Raw genomic sequence first — 13,172 nt, 5'->3', positions numbered from 1 at the left:
CGTTTTAAAAGAACTTGTTTTCAGATTTCCTGCGATTTCTCCAAATTAATTTCTCAATTTAAAATGTGTTATTGTTTATCTACAACATTTGTTTGAAACAATTAAATATTTCAAACAACCCTTGAAGGTACATGTTTAGGCCTACTTTTTGCTTGCCTTTAAACTTATTTTATCACCGGACCAATCTGTCAAAATGTAAATCAAATTTTGCAGTCATATTTTAGCGGAAATAAGATAAAATCTGTTGCCAGGCTTTTTATGTGGGACGCTATGTCCTTGCAACTCTTGATGCTACATGTAGCTTACCTAAATGTCTTATTCAAGTTCCAGACTTACTGATACACAATGACTAGGGGCAGGTGGCCCCAGGCCGACTGCTTATCACACTGTCAGGTGTTCTAAAACTCCACCGTTTTTAAGTCTGAACAATTCGATGTCAAACTGCCTGGTTTTGTTTTTTATTACATTTTTTTGAAATAAGTAGCTGGTGATTTGGAGTTTCTGTATTTTCTGAACTAACGTATTTCAAACCAAAAAGTAATTCTCTGGAGGGTTGGTACTGGTATAATAAGAGCCTTGAGACACCAAGATTTCTTAATTTAAATCTAATGTCGTTCATGTTTGTGTACGATAAGAGCAGTTGTTTGCTTAGAACTATTAATTGTAAAAATGAATATAAATATTTTTTTTTGTAGTATCTTACAATGGAATATAAAGAACCTTAATCTCTATTTTGTGGTAAAATTTGACTATCTTGTCACTTTCAATCATTGTTTAATACTAGACCTTCCCTCAAATTCCCGATTTCCTCAACCCAGGTGTTTCAAAGAAGCCATGGAAGCCGCCGTACCCCCTGCTCATTGCCTTTGCAGAGCTACCAACATACACGATTTGGGCGTAGCAAATACGATTTCGAGCCGTGACTACGACGCTACGATAATACTCAATAAAACACGCTAAACAAGCCGCCCAATGTAATTTTATTAAAACGAACGAACTATTAAGTGGAAATAAAAATTAAGAAAAATATCCATATAATTGTAACAGAAAAGAAAAAACACTTTTAATTTTAGAACGCAGTGTTGAATAATAGCGGCGAATTCACTCGAACAATGTACATGTCTCGACGTAATGATTGTTGCGTGCCCTCTGATCCCCCGCTGGCTGGCCGGCCGGATGAGTATTTTTACGCTAGTGCATTGCTGCAAGATCGTACCCATTGATCTCTATTACACAATGGGTAATAGTGCACACGTGCGTGGGGAATGAGGTTGTGTGTGAGCTAACGAGATGTCACAGTAACCTCATTCCTCACGTATCCACTATTATTGTGCCCACGCTGTCTGTACATGTACTTCATCGAAGCTTGGCACAAAAAGTATGAAATAATGGCGACAAAAAAGGAGACCTTCTGAACAAATATACCTTCAACTGAGTGGCCTGTGAGATCTTAGCTAGACAGTTTCCATGTTTTCTTACTAGAAATTGTAGCGCCGATGTCCAGACAATGCCCAAAATACAGACACGTATTTTTTGCCCAAAATCCGGACACGTTTTTTTTATTTTTTTTTTTCTCTCTCACAATAGCTTGTTGTTGCATTTCTGATCATTAAAACAAAAACATTTAAGTAAGGCCACCCTTTGTTATGTTACATTTATTTTGAAACAAAGTCAGAAAATGAGGGAATTTTTTTTTTCCAGTTTTTTTTCACTGGCCATTATAAACATTTGTAGCGGTTCTGTAGGTGCATACAGAGGTAATTGTTATTTCACGACAATGCCTGAAAATGAGCTAATTAGCATTGTAGAGAGTAATAGAAAGATCGGTTTAGGGAGCCCAAGCTGCGCTCGCCCTTAACTTTTAACTTTTGGGAGATGCTACTCTTTTTTAAAATTCAATGTTGGCATCTCTGCCTTTGTGCCATTTAAAATGACCCAGTCTTTTACAGAGAAATTTGCTTGTCCTTTAAGGATTTGGGTACTTTTTGTAACACATTAAACTTACACTGTGTGAAGATAATGATATTAGAAAGCTTTGCTGAGGTGCTGTATTTTAAAAAAAATGTTTCGTAAATGTCTTTTACACAATGTACATGCTGAAATAATGTTTGTCTCAATCTACCTCCATGGTCTCACTGAGACGACCTTTATTTTTTGTGACTTGTTTTGAACTTATTTCTCAAAAACTACAGCAGCTCAGCAAGTAATATTCTAGGGTCCAAGCTTTCTACCATTATCTACAAACTGTGTGAGTTTAGTCATGGAGAAGTTAGAAATGCTTTAATGTTAATCTCTGGACATTGTGTTTCGGGTCCTACAAAAAGTCGAAGAGCAATGAAGTATCAGTCCTGCTGATCTCCAGTTTTAAGTCTCAAACACAGGATGTACAGGAAACCAACCAGTGGGTGTTAATTTGCATTACACTCCATGCCCACAAGCTACAATTTGCATTTAACAACACCCAACTTTAGAGTTTCCCCACTCATGCAAGACAATTAGCCTATTGAAACCACAAAGCAAGACATGACCTATTGTGACCCCTGTTATTACAGTTATTGATTTATGCTGAAGAAGTGGTTTGGACTACTGGACAGTGTATAAAAGACCAGTGCTATGTAATAATTCCCAATCAATGCTCCTGCCCCTCAGTGCTAACTGTATACAAAGCCATACAAAGGAGCACAGACATAGGGGGCCTACCCATTAGCTACCAAGACAGGCAAACTCTACTAAAAATAGCTTCTTGATGTAGGGATGTTTATCAGTACATCAACAATTTGTGGTTTAGTTTTAGAGTCCTTCAAATGTGGGTGTTCCGTATGTTTCATTTTCACATCTAAATAGTGCACTGTACAATTTCCTGTATTACAAAATGAATTGCTTCTGTTTTTGGAAATTGTTGCTTTAAAATGATTTTGAATGTGGAACAACCTCTCACTACACATCAGAAATTGTACCTCTTTGCCATTTTCAAAAACATATTTTAGTTAAAACTTATTTGCATCAGGTGTAATATGTTGTAGTTAAGTTCCATTGGAATGCTCTTTTCAGCGCGTTGATCTTGTTGAAAAGGCACTTTACAAATTGCTCTGTTGTATGTTTGTATGCATTGATAGCCTTCAGTCAAGGCATGTGAAACGGTCTCTTGCAATACAAGTCTTGTATGTGTTGGTTTTTACACCAGTTGGGACGTATTGATGCATTGACTCAAGACTACACGCACGATGTTAGAATAAATTATGTTTCACTTCCACATCTAAGTAGTGCACTGTGCAATTTTCTGTATTATAAATAAATTGCTTCTGTTTTGAAAATTGTTGTTTCACAATACTAGACTTCAGTCAAGGTGCGTGAAACTGTCACCCCTCTTGCTATACAAGTCTTGTATGTGTTGGTTTTACACCAGTTTGGACGTATTGATGCATTGACTCAGACTACACGCATGATGTGAGAATAAATTATGTTTCACTTCCACATCTAAATACTGCACTGTACAATTTCCTGTATTACAAATTAATTGCTTCTTGTTGTTTCACAATACTAGCCTTCAGTCAAGGCGTGTGAAACTGTCACCCCTCTTGCTACTAAGTCTTTTATGTGTTGGTTTTACACCAGTTGGGAGGCCTTGATGCCTTGACGACTCAAAACTACACGCATGATGTTAGAGTATATGGACACCACTTTTGCTGGAGTGTGGCAAGAACAGGATGCACATTTTCAGAGTCAGAGTGCATACTTTCTATCAACATGGCTCCATGATATCAGACGTTCACACTCATTACAGCTGGCTGGTCACCTGATCGAACTGTTTCCACTTCCCTTGTTTACATGTAGAAGATGACTAAAAATACCCATTGGTCAGATCAACTTCCTCATTTATGCGTTTCACCAATAACAACTTCCTAAGTCCGTACACAGTTCAAACTATTTGCGACATTGGTTTCCCCAAGGGAAATCGTTATTACCTTTTGCCTGTCAAACCAGTTATTTATAACGACAATATCACCTTCGTCTTTAGTTGGAGGCTGCATTAGTAATGTGCATGTTACACATATAATTATATAGTCTGTGTAAATAAGTGTGTGATACTGATAGGCTGTTATCAAGTACACGTTACCCGCATAGAAAAATGAATGGGTAAGTTTTACACAGTGGGTTTGAACAAAGAAAAATTGACCCGAGCGGGACTTGAACCAAAGACCTCTGGAATAACGTACTGGCGCTCAACCTATAAACAAATTTAATAAAAGTTTCAACTGTGTCAATCGAACTATGTAGAAACTGACTTCTGTGCGTATGCTGAGTGGTCCTTATCTAACTGGGTCCCTTTTACCATGCTTTTACATACTGTATTCAAGAGGACATCTTACATGAAGGTTTATAACATAATGTGGCCTGTGATGTTGTAAGCTCTCGAGAGAGAGTGTGCCTTTTGGGCATTTCACTCCAGTCAAGTATCGCATAAACCTGGCTTTTCCATGAAAGTCGGACATTCACCCACCATTAAGACAGTAGAACTTACATAAAGGTGTACATTAAAGACAGTGGACACTATTGGTAATTGTCAAATCAAAGACCAGTCTTCTCACTTGGGCATCTCTCAACATATGCATAAAATAACAAAGCTGTGAAAATTTGAGCTTAATTGGTCATCAAAGTTGTGGAAGACAAAAGGCCCTGTTACACAAGTTGTGTGCTTTCAGATGCTTGAATTCGAGACCTTAACTGAGGTCTCAAATTAAATTCAAATATTTTAGTGTTAAATTACCTTTCTTACAAATTATGTTACTTCAGAGAGAGCCCGTTCTCAAAATGTTTTATACTATCATCAGCTCTCCATTGCTCGTTACCAAGTAAATTTTTATGCTAACAATTATTTTGAGGAATTACCAATAGTATCCAGTGCCTTTAAGGCCAAACATTGGATGGAAGGTCTCCCAGTCTTCTGACTCCACCTCCTTCATATTTTTTTCAACCACCTCACACAAAGGATTTGCCCTAAAGGATTGAAAAAAAAAACACTTATTAAGTATCATAGATTCAATTACACTTTTCCATATTTTGTACCAGTTGCTCAACGATTTAAAACTGTATCATGCTTTATACTATGTTCTTCTTGTAAGGGCAAGGCAGCTTTTCTTATTTTCTCCTGGCCGAGGGCACCTCTATAAGACAAATGTAAATTCCAACAGGAACATTTCAAAGGGCACCAAGGCAATAAGGTGACATGGAGGCAATTTGCTTCTGTTGCTACCTGAAGAACTATGCCGTGTACATTTGTAAATTGAATCTGTACGATATGAAAGTGATAAAGATGTAGCAATCCCTGACGTACTTCCACAATCACAGTGTCTCTATTCCTCAACAAACCTGGCCGAAGTGGCCTCTCCTCCAGCCATAGTCAAATAATCCCTCGCACAATTTTACAAAAGGGCAGGGGACCGGTCCTGGGCCAAAGCCAAAAGTGGTCATCCTGAGCTATAAATTTTCAAGTCTTTCTGTTGGGTGAAATAAGTATGTAGCTATGTAGAGTAATATCTAAAGTTACAGGATTAAAAAAAAAGAAGAGATATAGTGCGACAGGACGGAAATAGGTGCGACAGGACGGAAAACAAGTGCGACAGGACAGAATTATTTAGTCAGTTTCCCATTTTATGTGTTGTTTTTATATGGTTATTTATACACTGGCTTAAAATAGATTAAAAACATTTAATTAGATCCATTTTTATAATGGTTATAGTTGATTAAAACCATGTGAACGAAATTCCGTCCTGTCACATTTCCGTCCTGTCGTATGTATATCATAATTAATCCTCCAGTAGTTAAAAGAAAGAAACATGCAAAAATTATTCTTTTTCTGTAGGTTAGAGTACATGAGGGTATACTTTATTATAAAATAAAAAAGTGTATTTAGTTGCATTAAATTTGATAAAAATCTAAAAGCTAATTGAATGTTTCAAACACATGTTTCTATCGATCCGTCCTGTCGCGCGAATAAATTTGTGTTACTATGGCAACAAACTAAAGGCTATTCAGTTTTTTGGGAGCTTGCTTGGGTCAGTTGGTTCCTTGTTTACACACCATAAATTAATTACTGTTTTTATAGTTCTATTATTAAATACACTGAAAATATACATCAAATTCCGTCCTGTCACACAAACAATACTTTTGGCTTTGGCCCTCCTTCTCATTTGCTGGTCCCTGGTCCTTCTCATTTGCTGGTCCTCGATGCTGGAACTCTGTACCAAATCACATTAGCAATATCAGCTCAAAAACGCATGCTGTTCTCTTTTCACCCATAAACTGGCTTTTTCATGGCATTCTTTAGCAGCGCATTGTATCTCTGGCAATGCGCTTTACGAGTCTTATTTATTTTTATCAGAAGTCACCTGTGGCACATTTCTTACAGAGCTTAGATTGCTTAATTGCTAAGCAAAGTATGATGTCACAACGCAAATCACTACAGTGATATTGGCAACTCATCTTATTTTTAAAGGAACATGTTGCCTTGGATCGATCGAGTTGGTCTTTGAAAAGCGTTTGTAACTGTTTGTTACAAAATGCATATGGTTAGAAAGATGTTGTAAAAGTAGAATACAATGATCCACACAAACATGCCTCCAAATTGCACGGTTTTCCATTTACCTCGTCGACTAACACGGTTTTAAAACATCGTTCCATTGATATACATTTTATAACAAACGGTTACAAAAACATTTTAAAGACCAACTCGTCCGATCCAAGGCAACGTGTTCCTTTAGGATGAATCTTAGTGATCTGTGGAATCGAACATTTGGTTCATCAGTTCTTGGTGCATTTTACCAATTTTCAACTGACTGCTTCCCTTGGTTCATCCACTTTGGAAAACTCTGATATAAACCATCGGAAATTCATTATAGCTCATTTGACTGTCTGGCAGGATTGGAAAATTGACAATCGCCTGGACGCTAAGTGCGAGTAAAAACAGCAGTGGGCGAGTGAAAACAGCGGTGGGCGAGTAAAATCCTTTTTATGGCTAGTCTGCTGACAAGTTAACAAATTGTTCCTTGTCACAATAAATGAGGGGTACCACGGTAAAATCCCATGGGAGAGATCCTCAAATCATAAATCCATGAAAATGGTTGTTGATGAATACAGTCTCTGAAAGTATGAGTCACTAAGGGCAGAAATTAGGGGATAAGATCAGCCAAAAGTCTGTTTTTGCGAACTTTTCTTTCTTTTTTACGCTTCAAAAAAATTGTGTTCATTACTTTCTGTGGGTTATTTTATTTTTATTTTTTTTAATCTGTGGTTGACTTGTCCGGCGAGACCAGAGAAACAAAACTTAAGGGAAAGCCCTGGCTGGTAGTGACAGTTGTTGAAAATGAAATTGTCAATGTCAACTAATCTCACTTCACGGATGTACAGGAACTATTAACTATTGTGCAAGTGACCTACAGTTAACTTAAGTGCAAGTGAAATTCAGTGTGACGTACTGACGTTAAGGAAGTGTGTTGATCCAGCATACGCCATAGGTTTAATTGACAAACTGCTTTATGTCGTAACCATAGCTATCAGTTTCACATTAGGGGAAATCTTTTGTCTGTTTATATTTAGAAGCTTAACTCAGTATTAACAGCCACGTAACTTAATTATTTTGCATTTGATTTGTTTGATAGGTGAGCAGAGGCTCGGACAAGGGAAGTAAACTCTATTCGGAACCTTTTCGGGGAGGAAAGTTTAACATAAGGAGGCATCAATTAATGATAATTTGAGTGAGGACCAAAGTTGACTGAATGCTACACCCGGCTATTTGGTAAGAACCTTATAAAGGCAAATTATACCTTTGTTTTTTGGAGCCGTTTTAATTGTTTTAATAACATCGGAAAATTTCATTTCAAAAGGTGGTAGATATCGCCGAAAATCAGGAGCGAATATGACAACGCAGGAAGAATAATCCCAATCACTGGCTTCTCAGATTCAAATTTTGTGGCACAAAATAAAAGTTATCTTGGTCATACATAACCACATTACTTTAAAGGGTATATGTGGCACGGTTGGCTTGTGCGTATAGCGCTCGCCTCTCACCAAGGTGACCCTGGTTTGATTCCCGGTCGGGGCCATATGTGAGTTGAGTTGTGCGTTGGTTCTCTGCTGTGCCACGAGGGTTTTCCAGACTATCCGGTTTTCCTCCCTCAGGAAAAAATCAAACACTTTCAATCTTGGCTGTGCTCCGTGGTCATAATGGGTTGGTGTGGCTGGCAGCTGAATGCGCCCTTGCATGCCTGCTTCTCGAACACGTTGTAGCAGCGTCCTTCGCAATTCAGCTCTTAGCTGCGAGTAAGGATGATAAGCCCCCAAATTATTAAAATATTATATGTACTTTTTGTAGGACAAAAAATACAATGTCCACAGATTTATACTAAGCTTACACAGTTTGAAGATAATGATAGTAGAAAGCTTCCCTGAAAATATTATGTGCTGAGGTGCTGTAGTTTTGGGGAAATGAGTAAAACAATGTCATGAAAATAATTTTCGTCTCATGAGACCAAAATTATTTTAAGCATTTACAAACATATTTTCATGGCATTGTTTTACTCATTTCTCAAAAACTACAGTACCTCAGTAAGTAATATTTGAAGGGAAGCTTTCCACTATCATTATCTTCAAACCATGTAACTTTAATGTAAATCTATGGACATTTTGAAAAAGTACCCATATCCTTTTAGTGAAATGTTTCTCAACTGCTTTATCAAACGCAGCTGTAGGCATCTAATCGTAGGTTTTTATTGTCATTAATTTTAAAAGTAATTACCAAATGTGTACTGTACCTTCCCGTTAAAGAGAACCTGTAAAGGGGGCGTTTACTATAATAAATTCAGTGCAGGCCTGTAATTACATGGAGGCAAAGGATGCCGTGGCCTCTGTTGCCCCTGGCCTTGTTGCCCCTGGCCTTGTTGCCCTATTCAACAGTTTCCCATAGACTTGTATTATTATTATTATTTATTATTTTGACTTCCATCTTTCCTTCCTCTTGCTCAGTTTTGTCTACATCTGGTAGGATGGTTTGTCGACAAGTAACGTGTCATTTTCCCCGGTGTCTAACATGCACACTGCACCTGGCGATGGCACTTTTCCTGGTATCCACTACTCGAGGACTACACAAAGCTGAAGCTCAGGGAACAGGTAAGATAGGGCCAGGTCCAAATTAACGACTAGAGCTCTGGCTACGTCGTCATACATTGAATTATGTATCTTAATCCAGGCGTGATACTTAACGAAGGCAGCGAAGGCGATTGCATCTGTGCCCCTCGGTCATTGCCTTGGTGCCTTTGAAATGCTCAAGTAGAAATTTACATTTTCCTCATAGGGTGCCCTTTACCAAGGAGAAAATGCCTTGGTGCCCTTGCCCTTTCAAAAAGTAAGCATGCAAGCTTGTGAATCTAAGAATCAGTTGAATCAGAGAGCATGAATCATTTTTCAGATTTCAGAGGGTTGGTGTCCGTTTGCAAACTTTCACAAGTGATATTTATTGTATCTTTAAAGGCACTGGAACATGTCTGGTAATTGTCAAATAAAACCAGCATCTCACTTCATTAACAAACCTGTGAACATTTGGGCTCAATTGGTCATAAAAGTTGCAAGAGAGAATAATGACAGAAAAACACCCTTGTTGCACAACTTTATTAGCTTTGTGGTGCATAATAAAAGGCTCTAGGTCTGTCATTATTCAAGTGAGAAATTACCTCTTTCATAAAAACCATGTTACCTCAGAGGGAGCCATTTCTCACAATGTTTTATACTCTCAACAGCTCTCCATTGCTTGCTACCAAGTATGTTTTTATTGCTAACACTTATTTTGAGTAATTACCAATAGTGTCCAGTGCCTCTAAACCAGCATTACGTTGACAAATGCGACCTATGACTTTACCTCTAAGTGATGAAAGCCTGATGTTGCAAACAACTTATGCAATTATCTTCAGTGTCTGTGTTACTGACAAACCACTGACAGGAGGTCCTGTTGGGGAAGGCTGGATGACTGCCAAATAAAAGGCTACACAAAAAACATGCATAATGTACAGGTATTATATGCCACATGTACAATTATGTAGATTGGTTGTCATTTACAGGCCTGAAACTACATGGAAGCAATTAAGGCGATTGTCTCATAGAGTTATTATAAGAATTAGAGGGCACACTGGCCTATATACGCGGCCCGGCATGCGCGCATGCGGCCATTTTGTAAGTTTACAAAACAGCATCGCACATTGGTGTTTGTGCGGCTATTTTGTAAGTTGACAAAACAGCATCGCGTAGCGTTCATTAAACACAAACTCCAACGTGTACTTCATATTCAACGTGCGTACAGAATGGCGCGCGTGTCTTCTTGCGGTCCAGTCAGTTGAACGAGACGTTGTCTTCGGCCGAAGCCTTCTCGGGAAACTCTGATGGTCGTCTTCCACGCAACCCGGTCCATTGCAGCATCCTAAACTGAGTTGTTTCTTGTTGAGTTGCATCCTTCCTCAGCTAATCTACAATTGTACCATGTTAATGTATGCGTTTCTTTTTTAGGCAACTACATTGATCAATTATGCATAACGAAGTCAAGCATAAACCTGCGGCCTTGAAATGAAATCTGGCTATAATGAAACTGAGCGGTCTGTGGTGATGTTGTTTGTGTTGGTGTTTGAACAGTATTGTATTGAGGCTGTGTGTAGTCATGCTCACATAAGCACATGAGGTGTATGTTTGGAAACTCCTCACACTTTAAGCCCTACACACCTCTTGTAGTAATGTGGTTGAGTATCATTCATGTGTACACATCACAGGGTCGTATAAAGTGTATTTTCATGGTAGTTTAGCAGGGCTGGTAACCAAGAATTTTAAGTAGCCCTGGAAATTTGGTTGGTAATCCTGTTTTTATCAAGGAAGAACTTTCATTCTAAGCAAATTTTTGTGCTTACAGGCTTTATAAAATTGGGCCCTGGTCCGTTTCAGAATGCAATGAGACCTGTTTACAAGTTCAGACACCTCTATGGACTACACAGGCTGGGCCCAATTTCATTTAAAAGCTGTTTAAAAGCAGAAATTACTGCTTGACAATTTTCTTGGCTAAGCAAACATTGAGTGGGGCACACCTAATATCCTTTTGGCTGGTAACTTGTTTCTGCTAAGCGATACTATTCTGTGCTTAGCAAGTTTTTGTGCCTGGCTTTATGAAATTGTACCCAGGTGTTTTACATTGTACATGTAGCTCTACTTTACATTTTAAGCAGAGAATTCCTTTATGATACAAATAAAAGCACAGCTAGTCGTGTTCGCCAGAGAAAAGAAGTCGTGACATGTATACCTTCTGGTAATTACTGGTTGTAGGAATGTAAGACATCGCTATTCAATTATTGCTAAAGATTATCCTCCTGGCTAGGGTCTGAGTGCAAAGGATTTACAAACAGCCCCAAGCTAAATATGTCTTAAAGACACTGGACACTATTGGTAATTTACAAAGACCAGTCTTCTCACTTGCTGTATCTCAACATAAACGCATAAAATAACAAACCTGTGAAAATTTGAGCTCAATCGGTCATCCAAGTTGCGAGATAATAATGAAAGAAAAAAACCATTGTCACACGACGTGTGCTTTCAGATGCTTGATTTCGAGACCTCAAAATCTAAATCTGAGGTCTCGTAATCAAATTCGCGAAAACTACATCACTTCAGAGGGAGCCGTTTCTCACAGTGTTTTATACTATCAACCTCTCCCCATTACTCATTACCAAAATAGGTTTTATGCTGATAATTATTTTGAGTAATTACCAATAGTGTCCACTTGAAGTGTAATTATTTATTTTTCTAATGGGGTTGTTTTTAATGGGATGGTTATTGTTAATTATTATAAGTGTACACACAGGCAGTGTGTGCATGCCACTCTAAATGCAGGCCTATGGTTAACCCATGTCACCCACAGCAATAGACATTCATCATGTCGCTCCATCTTGGTCATGTTTCTTGTATCAAATAACAATAATGAATGCTAATAATCATTTTGCAAAAAGGAACCAGACTATTATGTTCTTCTAGCCTCGGTTTGGTAACATTGATTTTAATGCGAGAAATTTAAGATGGCTGCACCATAGTAAGGTTTAAATTGATCTAGTGCCCTGTGTTTTTTTCTGTGGTGCCCTTTTCAAAGCACTCCCTTACCAGAGGAAAATTGTCTGGCCTCTTCAAGAGTGAAGTCCAAGGCCTTCTATACGTATACAAATGTGTTGATGCGTTGAACAATAATGCTGGTAATGTAAACTGCCCTACTATCTGCATAAAACCCAGGGAACTCTGCATGCATCATTGATTTGAAAGGGATTTTTGACATTTAAATTTGTTACAGTCTGGGCGTCACTATCAAAAGTACATGGTACACGTACTTGAACATTTATCATTATAATACACTTTTTAGGCCACGAAAAAAACAAAACATGTTTAGCGTCCTCCCTTTTTGAAAAAAGTTCGAGTGGTTTTTTTTCTTCAATTGCTTGGTTTTTTTTCTTCTCCAAAATGGCCGCCTGACACATATTTCAAGACAAATGGCTGGGCTGTTTTTTAAAGAAATCATTTTTGCTGAGATCATTACAATTATTTTGAAATGGGAAAACAAATTGCATTGAAAAAAAAGAAACAAAAATTAGGCAGCCTCTGAAAAAGAAGCGGGCAGGGACGATAACAAGCTTTTACTTTTTATTTGCCATACAGATGAGCAGAAGAGTCGTGATGTGACATGATCATGTGACCACACATTTGTTTACCCCTTGCCTCTCATGATGCACTGTACATCCCCTTGCATGAAAATCCATTATATTTACGTACAAACATATAAGTGTGCATGTCTACCTATTGGGCCTACATGAACATTAACTTGTCAATTTTGTCTGCATTGCAGCAAAACTGAAAGTAATGTGTCGCACGTTAAAGTCCCTGGACGTTGTACATGTTTTCATTGTAGTACACTCAGTCCAGCTCAAGGAGGCAATTGACTCTATAGTACTCACAGCCCTGGTGCCCTTTGACATATTCCTGTAGAAATTACAAACATTTACATACGTGTTTAATACAACACACCCTTGTGAGTAAAGCCTACCTTGCCCATTGCAGGAATTATTTTTTGGTTCCCATTTTTAATACATTTGTTTGCATCAAGA

At 38.1% G+C, this 13,172-nt stretch overlaps 1 protein-coding gene across 2 annotated transcripts in view; it reads left to right on the top strand.

Annotated features, from left to right (window-relative positions):
- LOC117297622 (interleukin-6 receptor subunit beta-like) overlaps positions 1 to 13,172 on the top strand; it is a 42,534-nt gene that overhangs the window by 3,281 nt on the left and 26,081 nt on the right. Inside the window, exons 1-3 of one of the 2 annotated variants that reach the window (XM_033780747.1) lie at positions 2,794 to 2,817; positions 7,659 to 7,795; positions 9,022 to 9,165. In XM_033780747.1, coding sequence (XP_033636638.1) covers positions 9,042 to 9,165 — 124 coding nt within the window. In that variant the 5' untranslated portion in view covers positions 2,794 to 2,817; positions 7,659 to 7,795; positions 9,022 to 9,041. Of the gene's footprint in view, positions 1 to 2,793; positions 2,818 to 7,658; positions 7,796 to 9,021; positions 9,166 to 13,172 lie in introns of those variants that run through there. The other variant, XM_033780746.1, reaches the window with a different exon arrangement.

This window comes from Asterias rubens, chromosome 12, assembly GCF_902459465.1.
Source record: "Asterias rubens chromosome 12, eAstRub1.3, whole genome shotgun sequence".
Lineage (NCBI taxonomy): Eukaryota > Metazoa > Echinodermata > Asteroidea > Forcipulatida > Asteriidae > Asterias > Asterias rubens.
This window is presented reverse-complemented; position numbering and strand designations above follow the sequence as displayed.